Here is a 26,629-nt window from a genome sequence, read left to right on the forward strand (position 1 = left end):
CCAAAACTTCTCCCATTCCAATTTCCCCTAAAGGCAACGAGGGACGCTATCTGACCTTCGCGTAAATGCAACTAGGAGTACGAATTTGGCACAGAACCGTATGGGATTGTTGTCGAAGCGAGATGATCTGAAGCTCTGTTCACTAAACGGGTACAATACGGTGAAGGAATGAGTAGTATCATTGGTAGAAGAGAGTGATAGATAGATAAACAGGGCAAAACACAACACAACTGCATCGGGGAATATTTGGCACCTAAAGAAAGCGGATTATAGCGGTGCCAGTTTCCGGTGTACTGCAACTCTTTTGCAAACCACGCGTCCCCTTAGACCATGCCAAAACCTTCGGTGCCCTCGCTGATGGCAAACATGAGTGCCTTCTCAAACTGCTCGTAACTTTCGTAGTCGGGCAGGCAAAGTTGTTGAAACTGAAAAGGAAGGAATGAAATCAATGATCTTGCTAGACTTTAAGGACTTCTCAAGTTATCATACCAAGTGTGCCGTTGGAAGATTACCAAACGTAGGAGCTGCAGTAATTTGAAACCTAGGATTCAGTTCCTGAAACAATGAAAAAAAAAGGATATTATTTTTAAATTACATCGCTTTAAAAAACATGAAGGCTGCATTACCTGAAAGCCTCCAGGAGGTAGCTGGGAGCAGCCAGTGGTGAACTGAAGTAGACGCGCCATTTCGGTTTGCGAAAAGTTACCGACGGCCGCCCAAAACCAACCAAGAACGCGGCGGAACTCGGCCGAACCTCCGTTGATGATGTGATTCGCCCGGAAGTCAGCGATCGAGTACTCGCCGGTACCACAGAGTAGCAACTAAACAGCAGAAGTAAACAGAGTTATTAGGCTGACATTTTTAAACACGAAACGCTTAACTGTAACGCTTAAACCTACCTCCAACTCATTCTCGTCGAAAATGCTCAACAAATTATCTGGAATGATACCGTTCAATCCCTTCAGGAAGCTGTCGATCTCCTCTCGGACGTTATTACAAAGACGCTGCTGGGCCAACGCGTCCAGATATTGGTTCTTGGTTGCGTTCGTAACCCGCACCTTTGCTCCGTTTGGGATCAGCTCGACAGTCTTCTGCAGCTGACCACTCTGGTCGTACATCTCCTCCACGAAGTACAGCTCCAGATTTTCACTCGTATCCAGATCCGTCTCCAAGATGTACTTGATCTTCGACAGGTACAGATCGGGATCGTCCTGCTCGAAGTACTTGTAGTGTACTCGCAGGCCAATCAGCTGTGCCAAAAAGGAGCGAGAAAAGCGTGCTCGTACGAGCTGCCGGTAGGTGCCACCGAGTGCCGACTCATACAGACACTTGCCGACGACCTTGCCTGCAAATTCGAAGTGCTTTAGCTTCAGATGGGGCGGCCGGTTCGGGTTCGGATGTACCAGGGCCTGCCGCTTGTCGTGGAATGTACAGAACAGACCGCCACGGGGGTCAAATAGGGCACTGCAGACCAGTTCGAACCATTCGCGTCTCAGGCCGCCCCAATCAATGCCTGGAAGAAGAGGAGCAAAAGATTGAGTTGGATAAGGAATCGGAAATTCAAGATCTCTTCTTGCTGCAGTCTACCTTGCTCGCCCTGGAATGTAACCTCAAGTTGCCGCACCAATCGGACACGGAAAAGTTCTTCGTCGCCTTCATGCTCGACTCCAGGATCTTGTCGCGCTGCACCTTCAGCGATAGCTTCTCGTGGTAGTAGTTGGAATGGAACTTGCGCACCTGTGAATGAGACAGAGTCAAACAACAAGAAAACACTAACATAAGCACGCAAGGTCTGCCTGTATGGGATGGCGTACAAGTCGCACTTCGTGTAGAAGAAGTCTTGCTTGTCTTTGAACGTTTCCGATCCTCCGATGTTCTTCAGCAGGAAGTGGGTGAAGGTGGCCGCGATGACGTTGCGCTCCTTGGACGCCAGCTCGATCTTTGGCTGACAGCCATCGTCAATGATGAAGATGGCACCGTGCCCGTTGTTCATTTGAATGGTTGATGGTGGAAGAAAGTGGAACTGTAATCATAAAGAGAAGCGTTAATTCGCACTAGGACCTAAGTTCCCAAAAAAAAAAAAAAAAAGCATGCGACTCACTTTAGTGGAAGGACAGAGCCGGAACGTCGCTATACGCTTGGGAATGATTTTCAGGATCATCTCCTTGATGGTGACCTGCTTCGGCCCCACATAGCACAACACCTTGCGCGGTTTGGTCCATCGCTGCTGCCCATAAATGCTGAACAGCTTCGCCTCGTAGCAGATGTTGTGCTTGCGTGAGGCAATATTCTTATGCACCAGCGTCGTATCACTGCTGCTCAGCACAATAATGTCAAAGTCCCCGTTCGGGATCGGTTGCGTCTCGTACGCGACCACCGCCCGCAGGCACACCGGCTCCGGGAACAGAGCGGTCAGGCTGATGCGCGCATTCACCTTATCGTACGAGAACGTTACCGCACTGCCAAACTTATCACTATGGTTACCGTAGAGATCGAAGATGTCGATGCTGTAGCCTTTGATCGGGTCACAGTCCGCCTCAAACTGGCACGTGTTGCCGTGCTCGTCCCGCGGCTCAATATGCAGGAAGGTTGGTGCACCGGCACAGCACACAACCGTACTGGCGGGTCTGATCAGACGCGACCGACGGGCATCCATCGGCCCAGGGGCGAACGTTTTCGTAAACGGACTGCCCGCGATATGACTAGACCCGATCAGGACCGAGATTTTGTACTGACCGGCGGTGCGCACGGTAAACTTGACCCGCGCAATGTTGGCGTTGTTCGGATCGGTCGGCGAGCCGAGCTCGCTGATCGTGACGATCTTGCGCGTACCTTCGGTCACCTCCACGAAAAACTGATCCGTATCACAGATGGGATAGGCCTGGCCGTTGCGCTGATGGAACCGGACGGTAAAGCACATCGTGCCGCCGACCCGGCCGGTTCGGTCCAGTCCCAGTGCACCTTGCAGTTCGCGGGAAGCAGATACTTGCCGGTGACGTACTGCAGGAGCGAGTGGCGTGCTTCCGGTGCGAGGGACGGTTGCGTCATGGCGGCCAGCGTGACCAGCCCGGCGACGGACACCGAGACGACGAGCATGCCGCCCCAGGTCCAGGCATCCTGGTGCTGGCTGGACTTGACCACCGTGGACCACAGGTCGGCTTTTAAGGCTTCCAGGTTGGCTTTGGAGGTTGGCAGTTTTTGGCGCGCGCTCGACCAGATCGGCCAATCCTTGCCGAGGATTTGGCTGGCGCGGGAATCTTCCAGCCAGTACACATCTTCCAGTGCCGTAACCTCGATGGCAACCAATCTGGAAAGCAGTCAATATATTTGTGTTTTGTTGACCACAATAGACATTTGCAGCGTGTTGGCCGGCTTACCTGGAATAATGATGCTGCAGCCGGTGCTCCTTAAGCCACTCGCGAAGTATTAGTTTCTGTTGTAGAGTCAAGGCAGCTCGCTGAAGACGCTGTTCATCACCCGGTGGTAGCTCCGGTAGGCGCTCTGGATCTCCACAGCTCGAGAGTGTAGAGATACCTGCAAATGGATGACAAATGGCACTGCATTAGGAATTTGGAATGTGTTATTGATCGAGCAAAACACTTCAAGATGGCCCAAAATGGGAAATGGAGTCGTTAAGGCGCGCCAGATGCAACCCCATTTGCATCCTTATAGCCAAAACACGCCTTACAGTATGCAATCCCCGTAGCACGTATGCCCTTTTAAGCTCCATCCAGGCGGGAATTGCTTCATTCTGTTTCATGCCGACCGTGCCGTGGCACAATAAACCCCAAAACGAATGGCATTAAGCTCAATAGAAATATAGGACGTGCTGGCATGCCACACGATATTTCGAGCCATTTCGTGCTTTGCGTGTTTCGTACGGTGCGTAGGTGGACGCTCTACATTTGCAGATGGGCAGCTGTGTTGTATCGATACCGGTGTATCGTTCGTGTACCACAACATCACGATGTCGGAAGTGCGTGCGCGAGGCCAAACATTCACACAGCAAGTGCACACAATGTGTTGCCCTGCATACATTCCCACGGGACCGATTGCATACACACCCGAGGAATGCGTGTTTTATGGGCATTACGAAATTTAATTTACGCAAATGAAGCCGTTTCCTCGGCGGGGTGGGTGGACCTGGTGCCGCGAATTGCATGCTCGTTTGCAAATGCAGTCACCAGCGCAATGCACTGGTGTCCGGAGAATGGGTTCCACGACCGGCGAAGCAGGAAGGTGAATAAAATTTAATTTTATTTTTATTGCTTCCAACACACACTCAGCCACACGTACAGAGAGTAATATTAATGGCCGGCTGGGTCCAAAAATTGAGCGATTGTTTATGTCGCGGTGGAGTGCTTCCGTGTGGGTTGTTTCCCGCAGTTAGCGCTGCGCATTAGTGATGGGTAAATCTGGCAAAAACCCGTAGCCGTCTCTGATCCGACTCTAAAAATTCGGGACCAACTTCTGAAGGACTAAACTGTGTAAGAAGTCGGCCGGAGTCGAAATCACTCAGAGTCGAAGTTATCCGGAGTCAAAGTTATCCGCAGTTGGAGTCAAAGTCAAAGTCATCGGAATCGTCCAGAGTTGAAGTCATTCGGAATCAGAGTCATCCGGAGTTGGAGTCAAAGTCTTCCGGAACCAGAGTCGTCCGGAGTCGGAGTCGTCCGGAGTCAAACTCCGGGTGATTCTGATTCAGGATGACTCCGACTCTGGATGTCTCTGTCTACCGACGACTCTGGTTCCGGAAGACTTTGACTCCAACTCCGGATGACTCTGATTCCGAATGACTTCAACTCTGGACGATTCCGATGACTTTGACTTTGACTCCAACTGCGGATCCCACACACACCCACACGTAAAAACACGCACTCAGCCACACGTACAGATAGCAATATTAATGGCCGGCTGGGTCCAAAAATTGAGCGATTGTTTATGTCGCGGTGGAGTGCTTCCGTGTGGTTGTTTCCCGCAGTTAGCGCTGCGCATTAGTGATGGGTAAATCTGGCAAAAACCCGTAGCCGTCTCTGATCCGACTCTAAAAATTTCGGGACCAACTTCTGAAGGACTAAACTGTGTAAGAAGTCGGCCGGAGTCGAAATCACTCAGAGTCGAAGTTATCCGGAGTCAAAGTTATCCGCAGTTGGAGTCAAAGTCAAAGTCATCGGAATCGTCCAGAGTTGAAGTCATTCGGAATCAGAGTCATCCGGAGTTGGAGTCAAAGTCTTCCGGAACCAGAGTCGTCCGGAGTCGGAGTCGTCCGGAGTCAAAACTCCGGGTGATTCTGATTCAGGATGACTCCGACTCTGGATGTCTCTGTCTACCGACGACTCTGGTTCCGGAAGACTTTGACTCCAACTCCGGATGACTCTGATTCCGAATGACTTCAACTCTGGACGATTCCGATGACTTTGACTTTGACTCCAACTGCGGATCCCACACACACCCACACGTAAAACACGCACTCAGCCACACGTACAGATAGCAATATTAATGGCCGGCTGGGTCCAAAAATTGAGCGATTGTTTATGTCGCGGTGGAGTGCTTCCGTGTGGGTTGTTTCCCGCGGTTAGCGCTGCACACTAGTGATGGGTAAATCTGGCAAAACCCCGTAGTCGTCTCTGATCCGACTTCAAAAATGTCGAGATCAACTTTCCAAGGACTAAACTTTATAAGGAGTCGTCCGGAGTCGAAATCACCCAGAGTCGAAGTCATCCGGAGTCAGAGTCATCCGCCGTTGGAGTCAAAGTCATCCGGAATCAGAGTCGTCCAGAGTCGGAGTCGACCGGAGTCGGAGTCGTAAGGAGTTAAAACTGACTCAAACTTCGGATGACTCCGACTCTGGATTACTCGACAGACGACTTCGACTCCAGGCGAAATTTGTGATTTCAATTTTTCCGGAGTTGGAGTCGGGCTAACAACAATCGGAGTCGGATCGGATTCGTGGGTGCGCTCCAGGGAGTACATCACTATCGCGCACACGTATTAGATGCATAAAAATCGTAAAATATGAATTGAAATGGCACACCAAACACTCCACACCGAGTAATGTGCCCGCTTGGGGAAACTGGGTTGAAGTGTTCGGGCGGTGGAGTGAGCGGTGAAACGGTTTTATTGTGAAACTAAGTTGCAATAATGGGCCCGTGCGCACGTGGCCATTGTGTGAGCACGTTGCCGAAATGGTAATGTTAGTAAACTATTATTTCAAACCATATGGTGAGCCGTTTTGCTACGGGCCATTGGGTATGCCAAGGACACTCGGAACCGAAGCGTGTGTACAATGTACTTTGCCGCACGCCTCTCCTTCCCTCTCTATTGATACAGCAACAAAAAAAGGGTCTGTTCTGCCATATCAAATTCCGGTTCCGATCGATTTGCTACGAACGAAGGTTCGAATCGTGTCGAAACACACTTGAAGCTTTCTCGTTCCGATTGGATGGGAGCCGGATCGATGCGCTGTCGGTGGCACTGGCCGAGTCCGAGTGGCTTTTCTTGGAAATGGTTTCAAATTTCCGATCAGGTTTTCCTTCATTTTACCATCGCCCCCGGGGCGGCAATTTAGGACCCCAACCCCAACCACCAAACAGTTTACGGGGCTTTGCCTAATGGTTGGCCGAAGGGAATAGTTAAGGGCAAAAGGTTATCATTTAGATTGGGGAAGATCCCCACCGCGTCCTCCCCGGAGAGTGTAATGCGGTGGGTTGGCTCATCGATACAAAGAGTCGGTTGATCAGCAGGAACCTTCCAGGCGGGAGTGATTGAACTGGTTGAAGCCTCGTCGGCCCGTTATTTACTACCCCCGTGGTAAAAAAAAAAGATAAGAACACGAAGAAAGGAAGCAACAGAGAAAGGAGCAACGTTTCTTCGGCCACGGCCACAACATAACATATTAATGGAATGGTACTGGCGGGCTGAAGCTGAATGTCTGATACGGACGGCAGACAGCAGAGCAGCAGCAGTTTCTGATTTGGCTCTATTGTGAAAGTTGTTGTGGGATTGTTTGAAGGATTCCTTTTCTTTATTAAATAAACTTCTTTTTATAGACAGAGAGAGAGAGAGAGAGAGAGAGAGAGAGAGAGAGAGAGAGAGAGAGAGAGAGAGCGAGAGCCGCGCTGTAGAAAGCAAAATAAAAGAAAGTGCACGTAAAGTTGAATGTTTTGCAATAGCTTTCGTTATTAAATTTGTGTTCTGCATGTTAAGCGTGCCACTACTACTGGTGGTGGTGGATACACAGAAGCGCAATTTGATTGCAGATGTCTTCCTCGTCCTCCTGCTCATCTCCCTGCTACTAAAACCCGGATGTCGAAGGTTACGGTGAAAACAAAAACTTTTTAATTAAAGTTGCCCCATCATCGGCATTTTCCCGCGTTGATGGTGTAGTTGTCTTTTTACTCTTGCTTTTTTTCTGCGCGTTTGGTACTAAACGGCTCATGCACAAAAAGCAAAACCTGGCGTTTAGGTGCCGGTAAGGAAATTTGATTTCCTTTTCTGGGCAGGTGGTTTTTTGCTCCAGCCACGCTCCCAATTCTGCATTCAAATAAAAGGCATGCGATGGATACAGAGTGAAGCCGGGATCGGGAGACGTCTCGAGCATGACATGACTTCGTGACTTGACGACACACACATATTTTCCTTTTGGAGAAGTGTGCTTTGGAATGAAATCTAGATCATTTGCCACCCCACCCCATCTCCAAAACGCTCCCCCGATTCTGAAGAAATAAAAAAAAACTTCCCATTTCACGACATGCCATTCAGCAAAAGGGTTGCGTGCCGATGGGAATGTTTTATAAGCAATCGTTTACATCGTTAGTCACGCCCGCCCCACCGGGCCCGGGATACGTGTTGAATTGCGAAATGAAGCGCGCGGAATTTTGATATTAGGAGAAGAAAAACTCCTAAAAACTGCAAACATCACCTGCTGCCGAATGCCTGACAACTCGCGTTAATGGTTTGCCGCCCCGTGTTTATGAGTTTTCATCCAAGCCCGTCGTTCAATTAGCGACGCTTTTGGCTGGAGAAGCGCAAAGGCCATTTCTGCTGGAGTTCAGCTGTCAATGTCAAGGGTATACAGGGCATTAAGCTCTGGAGCGCCGTTGTAGAGTGAGCATCTTGTGCCACAATTTTGAACCACAGCCAACATAAGCCGGTGTGTATGAGGACTTAAATTTGGGCATTGAGCAGCTCACCGGGGACCTCCTTACTCCCCGATCGGGGATACACACCTTCATGCATTCACATTAGTCACGCAACAAGCTCAGAGGAGTTTTTGAAGGCGCTCTCCAATGGTTCGGTAGAGCAGGAGGAGACATTGTTTGGCAGCGATGGCAGTAATGGCCATCGATTTATGAGACACCGTGGATGCTTCCGGAAACCGGGCGAGCACACCAACAAGTGTCTCGTAACTGAGCTGATCACTCAACGAGCTGCTAATCGATGAAAACCACATTTCACCATCCGAACAAAAGCTAATGGAGGTTTCACATTCAAGATGTTACGAAAAAAGACCTAGAATACTTGCTGCAAACTTCCCAGCTTGCATGTTTCGCTGAACTCACGCAAAGCATCAAAAATACCTTCGTCAGCATCGGTCGGTGGTTTTATGGCGGAAAAACTCGGCCACACGGCAGCTACAAAGCAACGCCGCAAGGGGAGAGATAGGGATCTAGAACCTGTGTGTGTGTGGCTTAAAATAAGTTCTGCCAAGGGGAATTCATTTCGTGCATTCGCAGCGATCGTAGTTACATCGTTTCACCGGGGAAGGGAGAAAGAGACCTGATGCGAAGAAAACACGGCAAAGTAGCGAGCACAGTAACCGGTCGCACAGTTTTCCAAATAGACATCCATGCCGACCTGCTCGGGTGCAACGTTTGTTTGGAGGTCACAAGGTAGCAGCGGCACTGCAACTCTCGATAGCAAAACGGGGTACGGTCGGTGTGCGCTAACGGCGCTAACGCTCGGCTTCAATGCAACCTGGGATTGTTGGCCCCATCGGCGATGTGTCAAGGATGCACCCGGGTGAAATGCAGTGCCGAATCCAGAATGGCAACCGTTGAGAACGGTTGCAACCAACCACCTACTGCGGGAGGTGTTTAATTCGTCCACAGCTGGAAGCCATACAGCGCGCGCCGGTGACGGTGAGTGGCACGCCAGTGCCGGGGGTTTTGGTATGATTAATTTCAATCAGATTTTCATTCGCTTTCGCCCCATTTCACACACAATCGCGGGAGGGGAGGTGGTTTTTGCAACAAATCCTGCTTGATTGACGGCGGATTTCCACGAAGACAGTTCGAAGTACGGCGTTGGACACGTGGGTAGTACGGTATTTGTCTGGATAGGGTGTTCGGTAGATTAAATATCGATCACATTTACTTTATTGTTGGCGATTGTTTGCTTTTGCTTTGGGGTTTTGGAGGGCAAACTGGAGTGGGTTTTATTCTACACGCTTTGAGAGCAGTACTATAGAGTAAAGTAAATGTTTTAATATTATTTGTTCTTGCTAGGTTTGTTCCATTTCCTTTGATATTTGCGATTTGACAAACATTTTCTCCATAAAAAACCACAACATTCTTTAATAATGAATTGAATGATAATATAATCCTCAGATTATGTTACTGCTCTACTATATGATACGTTTTTGTTTAAATTTACATAAATGAACAAATTTAAAAATCAAAATCAATTTGGTATACATACATTTAAATTTACATAAATCAATAAGTAAGTTCTCTACTTATGGTAAGCAAAAAAAAACAATATAAATAAATTCAAATTGTAGAATGCACGATAACACAAAAAAATAGGGAAATGTAGTAATAGTTCAATTGTGCGATTTGAAATGATAAATATATTTTTTTTTTCAGTGCATTTAATGTGAATTTATTAGTTATTTATTCCATATTATATCCTATTTCATTTACTATATTTATCTTTTCTTGTGGCAGTGGCAATGTGGCAGACACAATAACATGGGTCATGGGTTCAAGTCTCATATGGACCGCCCCCTCCGTAGCCAAGGAATGACTTTATAGCAAGCGTGGTAATAAAAATAAGTCTCGAAATCCTGCATTGGCTGGTAGGACCGTGTAGGTCGTTGCGGCACTAAGAATTAGACTCCTTCCTTGAACCCATGATGGGTGATATGGTTCCTGAAGATGTAGTTCTTTTTTCTTTTATTCTGGAGAAACGATTCAAAAAGGCCGTTCTGTTTAAGATGTACTACATTATCTCTATGTAAAGTAAATGGAGTATTAGCGAATTTTGATTCTTATTTCACAGCTAATTACTAAAGCTTAACACAGCTAAAGCTAAAGCTTGCACCTATATTGGGGTTGACATTTAAGTTGGCAAAATATCGGTATCAAGCCGTTTTTTACGAGTTGTTGATGCCAAATACAATTTAAAATCGTCGTTGTTAGCACCTCCTTCAAACTGCAATCCAATTGCATAGCTGCGCCACTTGCACATGTCTTGCGGTAATGTTGCTGCTCGTAAAATCTCAATTATTCAACCCAATTGCTGTACGTACTGCTTACGAATGTAGCTTAAACTCCCGGCTAAACAGCCCACACAACACACATGCCCACACTGATCGATGGTGTCGATAGGGTGTTGAGCAAACGCGGTTCAAGACGGCTCCCTGGTGCAGGGGAGGTGTGCATTTTGGCAGCCGGCCCAAATCCCCAATGAAACAGTACATTTCCACGAACGCTTCAGCCCGGCGCGTTCAACCATCCCGGGGCTTCGTGTCAAGCTTTTCTCAATGGCTGGCAGACGTGATTGGATGGTGATCAGTGGAAAAGTCAGCCAGCAAAATCGAAAGGGAGACAAAAAAAAATGACCGAACCATAAACGCTCCAGTTATGCCATGTTACGTGGCTTTCTGCGGCACACAGAATTGGCGAAAAGACTTGGCTGTGGATGGTTGTGTTTTTCATTTTTTTCCATGTGTGCCATCATGTTTCGGAAGAACATCTGTACCATCACACACACACACACACACACACACACAAGGCAAATCTCCGGCGAGGTGTGTTTGAATATTTTACAAAACGTTTCAAGCGTCGATTCGATTCCGAGCCGGGATTTGAAGCGGCCCGATCCACATGAACGCGCACCGTTTTCAGTGCAACTAATCTCCCTCTCGCCTGCTGCAGTGGCGTGTTGGTTGCAAGCGGCAGATGCTTTTGGTTGACTGCCAATCGAAGCGTATTGGAAGACTTTTACCGCACCGTGGTGGAAAGGTCTGCCAGCTCCAACCGGCACCCAAAAAAATATATATAGAGAGAGGAATTGCTGCATTTGGCCAGCCGTTTCATGCCGGCATGAATTTGAACAGCAAAAAGAAACATGGATCGGGGTTTGGAAAATGCGGCAAACTGTACCGGGCTGATAGTGGGAGTTTTGTGTGCAGTTTTCAGGTGTGTGTGTCTATGTGTGCAACAAAATCAATCGAACTTTGAAGGTCGAACTCGGCCAACAAGAAGCTTCGGCGTACAAAAGTGGTACACCGTTCGAGAAATGCTTATCGTGATGCTTCCTGTGTTTTTCATTTTTCACCCTTAAGTGTATCATTTATTTACAGCTACTTGCGAAACAGTGACACAGACACAGTGTGACAGTGGGTAAGTCGGATAAATATTTGATTGTTTCATAACACAAACACACCCCAGAGCTCGAGTGGCATCATGCCACGAAACGACGGCAGATAACGAGCAGCAGGAGCGCTTCTTCTATTAGCATCGGAAAATAGGCATTCGGTGTTTGCATAATGTCAAGTGTGCTATCACGCGTGGAATGTAATCATCTCCTTCTCCGCCCCCCGTTTGCGTGATAAAAACTGTTCGCCCACTGCAATGCGGAAAGGCTTTTGGGCTGCGTCTGCGATAGAATAATGCTGCACACAAATTATATTATTCTGCCATCGCATCGCAATCGAACCGAAGCGCGCGGGCACACATCAAAAAGGATAACAGTGTCTTTCCGCCGTACTTTACGTATGCACATTTGATTATGGCGGGACCGGCCGTTAACTCTCGGTGTATGAACCCCCCCCCCCCCCCCCCCCCGAGAGTGAGCAGACAGTGAGAGGTCCCATTATGAGCGGACCCGGGTTATGAAACTCGATGCTTAATTAAGCGTCCTTCCTACAATTTGCATAAATACACTCTCTACCCATCATCGTCATCAGCCGGTAGTACGGTACGGGGCTCGACACGTTGGAGCGTTCGGTCGTTTTTGCATACCGCAGCACAAGGGCAAGATTATGAGTGAGTGAGTGAGTGAGCGTGGCTACGGGCATGGTATAGGGATGATGGGGCACACAGCAAGCCGTTCGGGTGGGTTTCGTGAATATGTATCGGGTCCCTCGAGGCGTCAAATGGCCCTTTTGTGGTTGTGTAGTGTCGGTTGAGAGACGAGCCAGAGGATCATGGGGAACTTCATGCGGTGTGGTTTCGTTCGTCCTTGCGCTCTTGTGAGTGTGTGTTTTTATTTTCCTGTTTTTTGCTTGCTGTTGGTATTCGTGCTCGTAAACTAAAGAGCTAATAACGTATCTTATCTAATGCATATAAATCGAATAGTTTTGGGCGGGAGGTTTTTTGTGTGTGTGTTGCCTTTGTGTGCCTTTGTTTTTGCTTTTTTGCTTCTCATTTGTGAAACAGAAATGAACCTTTAACCTTTTTTCCCCCTTTCAATCCAAGCGTTTGTTTGACCGATCAGAGCGAGCAGAGCGTCACATCCTGTGCGCAAAGAAGAAAAATAAAGCTTTTTATTGCCTACACACAGATGAGTTGGCCGGCAAATAAACAAAACGAGTTTGCGAGAGAAACGAGAAAAAAGAAGGAAAAAACCTGGAATGCTGCAGCCCAATGCCCATAAAACAAGTCGCCATCGTGGCTAGACGCGCGGGCTTCTTAGCCCTTCAAAATGGGAAACCAGCAAGGGAGTAAGCGATTGCAGCAAAAAACAACAAAAAACATTGGCTGGAAAACTTGAGCAGACATTAAATTAGGCAAAATACGGCACGAGCGATGGAATGTTTTGGGGGGGGGGGGGGGGGGGGGGGGGGGTTAAAGGGAAATAAATAAAGTTCCCAACAAAGGCCATAATGGATATTGACAAATGACGAAAACGCGTAAACGAATATTAAGCACAACATTTAGTGTGTCGCTCATCACAGGGTGGTTCAATGGTAAATTGAGTCGATCATAATTTAAGGGAAGGTGGGTAAAGACGGACACGTAAAAGAACATGGTAAAAATCTATGGATGTATAAATGATATGATCATGAAAATGAGCATACATTATCTTGCACTCATTATTTTTCGGAAAATGTGTTGAAACTTTTATGTTTCTACCGATTTCTGTGTGTTTTTTTCATGAATTAAAAACATGGTTTTTTCGTGCAGTTTTGAAATGTTCGGATCAGACAGCCACCTGATATGGAAAAGATGGACACCTTGGAAAACGTTGGAAATTTAAGAGGTTTATAGTATTTTAACATATCCGACTGATTTCCTCGTCCCGGTACGTACATAAACCAATTCTAGACTAATTGCAATGGCGTTTCATTTATTCGTTAATTTAGGAATTGTAAGCATCGCTTATAACACCTTCAATAATGCAGAATCTAAAGCATTATTGAAATATCGCGCACTAACAGCTGACGTTGCTCCAGCTTATAGAACAACAGTCTAGAACTTCCGTTAAGGAAATTACTACACGAAAATACCACGACCCCAGTATTCTTTGATGGACTTGTTAATTCAATTTTTGATATTTGTAATTCCATAGAATCTCTCATCTATTTCTGAAGGATGTCATATCAATGCCTCATCTTTGTATTGCTTAAAGTTGTCCAAATCGTGACAAGATATTGGATTTCGTGAAGCGCTTCATCAGCGTCGAGCGAGTAATAGCATAACGAATGGCTGCTATTTTAACTGGTGTGCCGTTTCTCGCATATTTCCATGCTTTCTCTAATTGCTGGATCTTCCAACTACTCTTGTTTAAGATATTTGATTAAATATATTCATCACCAATTGATATAAGAAGTAAAATAAAGCAACAAATTCGGTGTCCATCTTTCCCTACAGCAAAGTGTCCGTCTTTCCCGCTTTGGTGTCAGGATTCATAAACCACCAGAAAACAATATATTGTATTGCTTTCTCGTTCTTGTTCTTTCGCCAGTTTTTTTCATTAATGATCACGACAACTCATTCATGAAATAAAACTTCCAAAAATATAAAAAATAATAAAATAAAAATATAAAAAGTTGTAGAGCTTAAGATCCGCAGTCAAATTAGATTCACAAGGGTGCACATGATTTAAAAATTTTCTTTTTCGTGGATTTAAACAATGTTGGATATATTATGCCAAAAATGTTCTCAAATGTGTTGTTTTACTTTGAGTTAGGATGCTGCATTGCTGAATTATTCGAAAATTGCCTTTTTCATGCATTTATGAGAAGTGTTCATCTTACCCGCAGTGTCCGTCTTTACCTACTTTCCCCTACTACAGGGCCTTTAGTTCATAAGCTAAAATTATCTGCCTGCCTCACATTCGATCTAGCTCTTCACGGAACACGCTTTAATGCCATGCGTGCTGGAGTACATCGGAAGGCTGCTTAAAAAATGTATGCGTTTCCCTTTGTTTCGTTTTTTTGCTTCCTCCATTTGTTCCACAATGAAACGCGTCAAAGTTTGTTTTATGGCGCTTCAGGAGTCACTCTGTCTGCGTGTCTGCGTTTGACGTTGTTTTTTGAGCTTCCTGCGAGATCGATATATACATATTCTCTCGCAGTCCTTGTCAGTAAAGACCAGTCGAACTCTAGGCAGCAGCACAAAACAAAACAAAAAACCCCGACACTCCAAACTCCACAGAAGTCACATGACGTGATAGGAGTGTTCTATTTTGTTCTATAAGCTAATAAATCGATACACGATTACAATTTCATGCATGCTTAGCATGCCTCCCCCCACCGGCTGTCAGCGCCAGCGAAACAAGATTCTACTAACAAGTTGCTGCTGTGTTTATTAGTGTTTTGTTTGAGTTTGCTTTAATATGTAATTAAATTCTCGTCCCCAAGCACCGTTTTGTAGCTAAAGCCGACCGTTACAAACAACAACAGCTTGGTGTTAAAAGGAAAATTGAAATTAATATGGTGTGTCCGATGTGCGGGAAAGCCACAGAAAAAAAGGGGTGCCACATGTTTAATCGTAATTTGAGAAGAGGAGGAAAGAAAAAAATATGCTGATCGGCCTCTTGACGGATGCGTGTTCAAGTGCCATTTCGTTTTAATGACTTCGGTATTTAAAAGGTATGACATTTTGAATTGATGAAGTTGCTTCTCTATATTATTTGTGTTGTTAATCTTCTTTTTTTTTTGTTGCGCCCACATCATTCCACGTGTCGTGGTGTGATCGAATGAACGAAGAAAAAAAACCCCTTTCAAGCAAGAGCTGATTGTACATTTCCACCAATTAGAGCAATTTGAATAATTCACTTCCTGCATCATTTCTGCACCGTCGTCATGCCAGGTTCGTGTACATTCGTTCTGCAGCTTGTTTTTTGCGCTCGCCCACTTTCTCGCCCTTCTTCTTCTGAGGGGCACTGGGCACCAGCTCACGGATGCAAATCATTAAACTTTGCCCTTAACGTTGAACCCCTTGCGGGCAAAGCTCGTCGCCTACGGCTCGGCAGTGCGCCACAGCTTTGCGTGTGGTGTAAATCGTTCGTTGAATGATATGGGGGCACAGTATTTCACCGACACCTACCGAAAAAAGACTTGTTGAGCCAAACGGGCAAGCTTTTCTTCGGTTCATTTCGGGTGCCGGAATTCTTCAATTTAGCGGGCGTGAAAATAAACAAAGCTAATTTTATCAGCACGCGCCATTCTCACACCAAATTGGGTGCTGTTTTACTCTTTAGTCTGCTGGCGTACCTCATACCCTGCAGGATTTTCGGTAAAGATTATTTGTTTATTCATCAACACCCAGCCATGACAGAAAGAGCGGCAAGGCACCAACCCCGATGGAGACGCATGGTGGTGGTGTTGGTGGTGAGCGATGAAATTTTTGTGATTCTCCATTTTTCGCCGTTTTGGGCACGTGCCATTCGTGCCCAATGCCAAATACCTGGGGCCAAACGCGGAGCTGGCTCCCGCCAGGCTCGTTATTAATACGGTATGAATCATAAATATGTGAGCGGCACCCGAGCCGAAAGTGTTGTAAGCGGTGTCTGGTGTGAGCATGATTTTTGCCCGAGCGTGCAAACAAAGCGGAACCAGGCCGGGTGTTGGGGATTACATACCCCCGGTAACCCGAGCATAATGCTTATTAATGTGGTCGACGCCAAGCGGTGATGCAGCAGGAAGCAAAGAAGCAAAGGATAAATGGAAGAAAGGTTTTGGAAAATTAAATTTACACCTTTCGTGTGCGCACCTGCAGAAGCATTTTCAGCAACTCATCGAATGTGCAGGAAGGTGAACAAAAAAAAAATGAATTTTCCTCCACCGGTCGATCAAACCCGAAGACGGTTGGGTCACTCGAACAAAGCCCACAAAGCGCGTTTTCAGTAAAGGCACAGGGTCAGCCGTGTGGCAGCCGTCCTGCCGTTCGGTTGGCGATTCGTGGTGACGGTGAATAATTAATAGAGACAGAGAGTTGACCGATATTCATTACATGCTTTATATAGAGGGCTCTACACACACACACACGGACTCGGTGAGCTGACCTGTGCCCTTTACAGGCAATGCTGTAATGTTGTGGCACAAGGACGGCTGTGCGGCCTGTACGCTGTGTTCTGTTTTTATCGCTACCACAATGCCGGAAGCTTGGAATGAGTTAAAAAATGAGCCACCCAAAAGGTAAGGGCAAGCGGGCAAGCAAGCAAAAGTAAACAGGGAAAGGGACGGTAGTTAAGAACAAAAAAAAAGCTTCCTTACTTGAAAGGAAGACTCATTCCGTGAGCATAATCCATTTGCCAGAACCGCGCGAGAGCGGGCGAAATGATAATGGGTTCGGAAGGAAAAGCGAATGCGCCACCAAGTCTGGCAGGAACTAATGGAGCTGGAAGTGCAGGGCTCTGTATGTGGGCTTTTCTCCCCTCTCTCTCTCTCTCTCTCTCTCTCTCTCTCTCTCTCTCTCTCTGTTCTTCAGTCATGCCCTTGTCTGTGGTGTTTTGTGACCGATCTGGTGGTCCGATGGTGGTCTGCGGTGGCATGCTGAAGGTCATCCTTGTGATAATCAAACCGAAACCTTGGCGGTCGGCACTTGGAAGTGTAAAGCGGAAGTTGGGCCTATGATTTGCATCAGCTGGAGAAAAATTGGAAGAAGGATCAGCGATTTTGTGTGTGTGTGCTCCTGCTCCGACATAAACTTGATCAAGGAACATATTTTATCCTTATCGGCGTCTCTTCTTGCACTTTGCGATGTCTTCGTGGCCTGATGTTCAATCGAACGATTGCATAACTTTGCTGATAGGGAAAATTTCGATGCCGATAGAAAGTGGGGGCCAAGAATGCCTGTCCGTCAGCAGAAAGAACACCGACAAATCTGAGCTGAGATTGTAGGCCAAGCCCCAACCAAGAGAAAACATTCTGATGGAATAGCAATGTCTTGGTGGTACGCAAGAAGCATTATTGATCGTCGTATTGGCATAATACGAACGCAGCAAAAGCAAAAGCAGCCAAATTCGCCAAACAAGAGGACATTCAACAAAAACCCATCTTTCGGAACTTACCCACTTCCCGCCCGTTCACGTCCGCACGGTAAAAACGAAAACAAAAAGCGATTCTTCTTCAAGGTGCCAAAAGCGCTTTGGCAACGAAGCACGTGACGAGCGGCCGGCTGTTTATGCAAAATTTATGTCCCAAATTTGTTTACGCTTGATTTCGGTTGTCGAAAACATTCGCACAGGGACGCGAGCTTCTACCGCCGACGTTCAGTCTCTTCAATAGGTTTTATTAGCTCCATCTATCGTGCTTTGCTTTGTTGTGGACGAATAATACTCAGAACCGGAGAATGTTCCGAGGACGACGACTGTGCACCGCAAAATTCTCTCTAGGAGTACCTAGCACAGATTGGGAATGATTTATGATGCGAACTGTTTGAGACAGTGGAATCTCTCTCTCTCTCTCTCTCTCTCTCTCTCTCTCTCTTTCTCTCCAGGTGGACAGATTTTGCGTGATTGCTTGCACGTCCGTTGGCAGTTGGCAGTCTTTCGTTCGTTTTGGGAAGCGTTTCCCAATTTTGACATGAGCATTGCCTGCTCAATAAGTCCGGTGACATAGTGTTGGCACGATAAATATTGCGGAAAATACAGCACGCGTAGTGGCCATTTGTTTCGATCCAGAGGACACGTTGGCGGTGTGACTGTATACCGTCTGGGGAAAAGAACAGCGCGATATGTTTGTTTTTTGAGTGAGAAGTGCTTTTCCAGACGAAGTGCAGGTTGTTAAGACTGTCAAAAGGGATTTTAATGCGTAATAAGATAAAATTGATGTGCACATTGCCTACATTTGGGCGGTATGGGCTTGATTTCGCCCAAAAGTATGCAAAGCTGCATTCGCATTGATTAAGAGCAGGTTTTGTTTCTTAACTTTTTAATGAAGTTCTCTCATCCGAGCTTGATGCACACGAAACGAATAAGCGGGCGAGAGCCTCCCAAATAAACGTTTGTATAACACTAGATAACGAGTAACGCGCTTGGTCATGCCCTATATGTTCACGTCACAATAAATTACCCGCACGAAGAATAAAAAAAACCTGTCTAACACCTTTATAGTACCATTTTAGATGTCTGGAGTTATAACTTTCGTGGCCTAGAAAACCAGAAATATCTCAGATTCAGCAAAATTAGCATCCAGCAATAAGACCTGCCGGTTGGCGTGTGTGTGCAATTTCAGCCAACCGGCACAATTTATTGCACAAAAATGAGTGGGTAAAAATTCGGCACAGATAGCCAGACATTCGTCGTTTGAATTGCCCGCTTATCAAACCGTTTGCATCATCATATGGCGCAATGACATGTCCACTTTTGGCCACCCAGATAGAGCAAAAAAAAAAAAGAATAAAAAGCATGTCAGTCCCATGATAATATAGCTCAACATTCAGTAATAGGAAGCCACTGTGCTTATGCAAAAAATGGGGGAAGCACTCGTACTCAGAACAGACCAAAACTGGAGGACCACTGGGGCTTATAGGAACGTGTAACAATGCAGAATGGTGGTACTGCAGCGTTTTCATAAGCCAAACAAAGTGCAATTAAACATGAATAGGAAGGAAAGGCTTACTAACTCGCTGGCAAGCTATCGGACCTCTGCCCGGACGCTTGTGGATGATGCTACCTCCTGTCGTGTCAATTTTCCTTCCTTCCCAGTGCACGGTGTCCGGTGTGCGGTTTAAACCATTTCCCATGCTCTGTAGTACCTGTGTGTGTGTGTGTGCTTTTTCCAATTATCCCTAACATGTCGAGTGTCCGGGAGCTGCCTAATAGTGTAACTCCACTACGCCAGCACTCGTTTGCACCGTGCAGCGAACAAGCGCACAAGGGGCGAGAACAAAAAGAGCAGCAATCCACATTCCACACTCCCAGCACAAAGGACACTCTATTAGGCCGGGTGAAAAGCGCTACCCTGTCGTAGCGATATGAAAAAAGGTGTCCAAGCCTACAACGAATCCAGTGAGTGTTTGCAATCGAAAGGAGTGCCGTGCTTGTCCTGTTTCCTCATCGTGGGCCTTGGTGGAGGAGGAAGATGAGGGAAATATGTAAAACAGGATGACAATGGTCTCCGTTGGTGGCCACCGTCGTTACTCGGCAAACACACACATGCACACGCGAGGCTGACGGATTACCTGTTCCGCCCGGGAGCTTGAACGATGGTCCAATTCCAACAGCGAGTGGATAAAAGATTATCGCAATTTGTTTGGTAGCATCCTCGTTTACTGACAAAAAAAACCTCCCCAAGTATAAGTAAGGTGTTCATGTGGAGTGAATCGAGATAGCAGGGGGTTGTAGCAGGTGCTATCAACGTGTTACCTTTTTTCAATTACACCAAACCACTTTCAGCCAGCGATGGTGCTGGTAATAAATCAAAAGAAGGCAAGCAGAGAGTTTTGTTAATGCGCCCGCGGTACGGATGGCGAAGTTTTTGCGCTGCTTTGCAGGTACCGCGCGACTCATGTCACACCGGACATGGAGCAGGATAAGAAAAACAAGAAAACAAACGGCCTCCGCCAAGTGAAAGTGAAAACAAATCACACAACAGCAAGGCACAAATCAGTAAATAAATAGCGATAAATTTCGCTTCCTTTTAGTAAATAAACAATCGCCTTTCCTTGTTGTGCGGGCGGTCGGGGCCACATCGTTTCATAACGCATCGTTACGCCCCGGGAATGTTTACATTGGGGCGAGCTTGTTACCTCCGGTCGCAGTATACGATGCAGCAGCAAATGACTCATGACCTGGCCCCCCTCAAAAAGGATCTTTACTTTGTCTGCATCGGCACTATTAAAGAGTAATTTTCAGCTCGGTTTTTACACTAGAATGTGTTTGATCGTTGCTGGATCGGTTACCCATGTGTGGCTGGGCATTGGCACTGGGGTCATGGTTACTTGCAGAGACCAAACCTCTATTTGTGTTTGTGTTTGGTTGGTTGTGGGGATTTGTCTATTATTTATTGCCTGGGCTGCTCGATCACGTAGAGAAGTATATTAATTGCTATCCCGATGGAGAATTAATTGCTGCAAAGGTCGTGAAGAATGGTTTGTACTGCACAGAGCACAGGGTAGAACAGGGAAATATACCTACCAGACGAAGCTGACACCGAATGGCGGATGTTGGTAAAGGCAATCGAGTTGATTTCCGACTCCGGGGCCCACATGTTGAACATTCGGGGTGTTTTGCGCTTTCCTTTATCACACGCGAATGAAGACGCGCTTTGTTTTGTGTGTATGTGTGTTTTTGATTCACTCCTTTAAAAACTGCACAACGAGTAGTGCCCAGTAGTGTGTAAATCGTGGACCTATTCCCGGCTTACGCTAGCGCATAACAAACTCGGTGCGCAAACGGTTTAACACTCTCCACGTTGCTCTCCTACTGCTGCTCCTTCTGCTGCTGCGGCAATGCACTGTTTATTAAAGCTTTCGATTGTGGCACGACGCCCGACCGGGGCGGCCGGCAGATGGTCTGACGGTGATGGCGCTGCTGACGCTATACGCCGCTAGGCACCTTGACATTGTCCAACGTCTGCTTCCGCGCGACGTGGGTTCTCGTGGTGGCGGCGGCGGCTCGGCAACAGCGACGCTTCAACCCACACGACCACAAGGCCAATGTTTGATCACTCTTATCACACTGTGAAATGCAGGGGAGGGGTATTGTGTTGGCGATTCGCCTCTCACTGTGGTGGTCTCACTGATAGTTCAATTCCAAACGTTACTTTGTGGCCCAGTTAAGGGAGTTTTTTTTTGGTTGTTGTTTTGTGCAGGTTCTCCCGGAAGCTGCTGTCACTTTGAACACTCTGGCCGCCGTGACCACGTGCTAGTTGGCGTGTGTTTGGTGTTTGGCTTAGAATTGATGGGTCTTGCCGCGGGTCTGGTTTGTTTGCGGGTTGTGTTGGTCTACGTGCTAGAATAATTAGATCGGGGATTTAGGGGCATCGTTTTCAGTGCGGCCAAACGAGCAAAGGTTTGCGTAGAGTCAGGGAAGATTAACTGATTTGTTTTATTTAGTTTGAAGATTTGAAATACTGAGAAATACGTCCAAAAATGAAACCCTTATGATGATTACAATAGTTATACGTCTTCCAAGAGCAATTATCTCGCAAATATACTCTGATCCTGGCTGTTAAGGTGTTAACGAAACATTAGAATGCATTTTGTTTGATTTTGATGTACTCAAAATGTTTTATTTCAGGTTGCAACATCAATCAACATTTTTGGACCAGTTGTACAGCTCAGATGGCTCAGAGCTCAGAGCTCAAAGATGGAAGATTGAAAAAAAAAATGAAATAACAAGAACCCTTCATTAGATTCTTGGAGTGCTCAGCTATGGTATTAGGTTGCATCTGATGTACAGCTACTACTGTATGAGTATTCTGCATCGGTTGAAACTTTAAGTCCAGTAGAACCAGTTCCTAATATCATGTGTCATACAACATTCTCGCATAACATCGCAAGTGGTGAATAATACTTCTTGCATTGGAAACTCACATGGAAAACAGCATAAATTCTAGCAAATTGCCAAACAGATGAAGTGGGATTAAAAATTGAAATTTTAGAATTGAAGGAATGATCAAGTACATTACCCTGGTGAGGATTTATTGGAGTTAATTTGCATTAACTTATGATCATGACTTCTTGAAAAAATGTGTTAAATAATAACTCATTGAAAAGAAGCAAAAAATTCAAAGAAAAATATATCAGCTTTCCGAGATTCATGAAATATCTATAAAAAATTACTCTAGTTTTTGCATTGCTCATCCCTGAATTTCAAGCTAAATGTACCGTGCATAACGGTCGTAATATCTAATATCTTTGCGCAACGTAATAACCTCATTCGCTTATCTTTTGCAGCTGACAGAAAGTGCATCCTGCCGTTCTAATAGCAAGTTCAGCTAATACTTTCACAGCTGATTCAATTCAGCGGCTTCCTGTATTTGCTGTTTCCCTTTGCAAAGGTATGATTCACTGCAAAGATACTTTAAAAGTATCATTAACCAACATAGCGTGCACAACAACACAGACTAGCCAATGGAAAACCGAAGGTTAACTGTCTGCCACATAACCTTTCGCCCGGTGTGGATTTGATAGGGTTTTGCCATTGTGCAGTACAGGTTAGAGACGCAGCAGTGAGCAGTTTCCACTGGCGTTGGCAGTGGTTCAATTTCCGTGCACCAGGCATGAAATGGAAAACACGTGTTGAAGTAACAGCATCGAAACCATACTTCGGGACCACAGTGGTGATTTACGACCAAACTTAAAATGCTTTCAAGAGAAAAAGTTGTGCACGTAGCAAATTATCGCTAAATTTTACTTGACCATTTTGTATGTGTATGTGTGGGCTTGTTTGTGCCGATAAGATTTTCCAAACGAATGATTCCATTTGAATATTGAAGCGGATAAATTGATTGAATTCAATAAAGGAGAAAGAAGAAAGAGGACCACGTTTATCCTTGCGATAAGTCCGTGTAAAAGCGTTTGGTGCCATTTTTTTTTTGCAGGCATGATTATCAGCATCAGCAGCACCACTGAGGTACTGATTTGTCTCTGTCAAATGAGATGGAAATGCCAGCGCCATCAACAGCGACGCAACGCGAGGCGGTAATGAGATGGAAAGCGAACTGTGTGCTGTCATTAGCGCACGAACAGCAGAGCCACTGACGAAGACATTTGGGGAAGGAAAGCTGCGATAAAAGTGCTGCAGAACGCTCAAGGTCATGGGCGTTACATTATCAGTCATCTGGAAGGCAAATAAGATGGGCAAAATGGGAGGCGCTTCGTTCGAGCTACATCCTTTTGCAGCATGAAACGCTGATGATGTAATTGTGAAATGGAATCAAATTCAATTTGTGTAAACAAAAGTTATAAAATAAATGTTTTGAAGCCCTTAAACTGTCCTGTTCGTGCGAATCTCCTAATACCTGAAGTCAATCAGCGCTAATGAACCGTTCACCGTCTAGCGCTGACGAAGGTCTGCAACCGTGACAATCTTTTGTGATGTTTTTTTTTATTTCCTTACTTCCCAAAAGAAAATAACATCGCGCAAGAATGGCACCACTGTCGGGTCGGTTTTCGTCAGCCTCCGGATAATGTCACGGCTAGTTGGCGAGAAGTTTGACGAAGCTGACGAAGGACAAACACAAACGGCCCGGTTTGATTGACAGCTACGAGTGGCCAAAAAAAAGTACTCTCACAGAAAAATGTCAGCCAGAAAAGCGAAAGGATAAAGGCAGCGTTATCGGTGTTTTTTCTGATATTTTTTGGCAACCCACGCGCAATTTCCACGATGATATACGTGGTGGTGATGTGTGTGTGTTTGAGGCAAACTTCTAAAAAAAAAAAAAACACACACACACACACACACACACACACACACACACACACACACACACACACACACACACATAATCATTCAACAAACGCGTGACTGGTGGCCGCTCGCGTGGATGTGATTTTTCCGCCACCACTTCGCTCGGAAAAGATCATCAATCGCGGGGACACGGGCGCGGATTGGCCTCTAACGATCAATCAACGTCCGTCATGGGTGGGGGAAATGGGTGCGAACAGAAGGACGCAAGTGCAGAGAAGAGATAAGGTTACGCTGCGTGGTGACACGCATTGTACGCGCGGAAACAAAACAAACAAAACTAAACACTCAAGGCGTCAATCTCTTATCGGAGGAAAAGCGAGGGATGGTAACGGTTTTCCAAAAGCGTTACAGCATCACACATAGGGTGGGGGGTTCTCAAGAATTTCCCGACGCACGCACAACTTCATCGTCGCGTCTCGTTCACGCGGTAAGTTGGAAAGGAAAATTCGCTCCACAGGAATGGTTTGTGAAGCAAAAAAATGAATCTCAGTAGCCGCAGCATCCCACAACAGACTGGACTAGCGGTCGAAGACGCAACCGTTACAAACACACATACTCACACAGCCACACACAATGCGTTCCGTCACCGAGTGTTTCGGTTTTGTTCTCGCCCCGGGGGGGGGGGGGGTTTCACCCGCTCACTCATTCTCTCTCTCTCTCTCTCTGTACTTCTCTGGGGGTGTCGTGAAAAGTCGGCAGTGGTTCGGTTACTGCAGCGAGCGTGTGCATGTGTGTGGGTCCGTTTGAATGAAATTTTGCTCCCCAAAAACACAATCGAGTTTTTCCGCTGGCTTTTCATTTCATCATCACACAAAGGCGAGTGTGCATCGACGGTTTGCGTGTCTTTTGTGTGTTTGTATGGTGGATGGGGAGAAGGTGGTTGCTGTGTAGGGTAAAGACACACACACACATACACGAACGCACGCACACGAGCAGATCGGCGAGATTGAAAAGAAAAGATAGGGTGGGAAAACTGTGACGACGAGCAACATTGTGCTGTGTGCTTGTTTGATGTGTTTTGGGGTCGTTTGTACCGCGAACGGTTGTAGTGATAATTTTTAGTTTGTCATCTATTGTGACAACGCGCAGCGTGAGATTTGTCGCCTATTATTATCTTCGTGCAGAGCAGGGCTGTTTTATAACGTTTACATTTGCAGAAGAATTTCCTATTATTTCTCTTAATTTTTTTCTGTTTCTTAAATTAAGCTGAAAGTCTTTAAAGTCTTGAATCACAAAAACGACCATTAGGAATATCAATTGAAAGGTTGAATCCCTCCAAAAGAACACTGAGTTATTACACAAAGCCCACCTTTAACACATGTAATTCACTTTGGATCACTTAAATGACACCTCCAACCACTTCAATTCCGCTTTCCCGAGACAGACGCTTTGTTTTGTTGTTTCCGGTTCATTCACTTCATATCACTCTCTCGCTCTTACCCTCTCGCTGGCTCACTTTCTCCGTGGGAACTATCGGGACGAAGGACTTGCACTGGCAGCATCCGAACCACCCTCCACATCCCATTAAAAGGCACAATAGACACACTGTGAGACGGCAGCTCAGGGATGGGATTAGAACGGCACGGTAGCAGGCTGCGGCGTCGCCGTGGTTGCCACGGGAGCAGGACGAACGACGGAGGAAGCAGGTCCTGTCATCCTTTTGATCTTGACACTTTTGAACCGTACACACTGTTTTGCAGACACACACACTTACAATCACCAACAAAACAAGAGAGGGAGAGCGTGTGTGCGGTTGTACCTCTGCAGTCACCGTACACACACACACGCACGCACGCACGCACGCGTTTGATACAGGCGTTTTGTTTGCCGTTTTTTAAAACACTTTTTGTATGTCTTGTGGTGTTGTTGTGGTGTGACAAAGGGAATGGGAAAACTGTGGACGAAACACTGTGTGTGCACTTTCTGCCGCAGTGGGGGCCCAAAGGATCTAATTTCACCACACCGGGATAAGGGATGCTCTACTGCACACAAACAAAGCTGCAGGAGAGGAGGCTGCTGCTGGTTTTAAGGGTTTGGGACGGGGTTACAGTGGGATTTAACAAACCGCAAAAAGGAACGTGTCTATTTATGAGGGGAGGGCGGGAGAGGAGGAGGAACAAAAAAAAGGTTGGACCGGAATGGACACCTCTGGACTGGAGTGGACTGTGTGTGTGTGTGTGTTGTATCTGTGTGTATGCTGCGCGATGCTGCTTCCGGTATAGGTAGTGGGTTCGCCCGTATCGCACGAACGACTGACACCGAATGAATGGACAAGCGCGCGCGAGAGCGTGTGGCAGCTTCTGCACTCTGGCCCGAGGATAGGACCCGCAATGGCAACAAAACAACGGGAGCACGCACGCATGCACACACACACACACGGTTAGGGCCAGTCCGGTCGTCGCCGCCAGTTCTATCGCGGCTGTATCTCGCGGCAAGCAGCGAGATATCTCGTCGTTCGCGTTGCGTTTTCGGGTTGGAGCGCAGAGGGATGATAGTGAGAGAGAGCGAGAGCGAGAGCGAGCAAAAGAAAGAGAGAGAG

The 26,629-nt window shown here is 46.5% G+C and overlaps 1 protein-coding gene across 1 annotated transcript; it reads right to left on the bottom strand.

The window, feature by feature from the left end:
* Positions 1 to 323: 323 nt before the first annotated feature.
* LOC121603172 (apoptosis-resistant E3 ubiquitin protein ligase 1-like) lies at positions 324 to 21,183 on the bottom strand. Its single transcript, XM_041931881.1, is given in 12 exon segments — positions 324 to 425; positions 490 to 555; positions 627 to 821; positions 900 to 1,513; positions 1,588 to 1,614; positions 1,617 to 1,737; positions 1,815 to 1,831; positions 1,834 to 2,023; positions 2,102 to 2,934; positions 2,937 to 3,307; positions 3,378 to 3,534; positions 20,812 to 21,183. Coding segments are annotated over 12 exon segments (2,775 nt in total). The 5' UTR covers positions 20,894 to 21,183.
* Positions 21,184 to 26,629: the final 5,446 nt, after the last annotated feature.

This window comes from Anopheles merus, unplaced genomic scaffold, assembly GCF_017562075.2.
Source record: "Anopheles merus strain MAF unplaced genomic scaffold, AmerM5.1 LNR4000901, whole genome shotgun sequence".
Classification (NCBI taxonomy): Eukaryota; Metazoa; Arthropoda; class Insecta; order Diptera; family Culicidae; genus Anopheles; species Anopheles merus.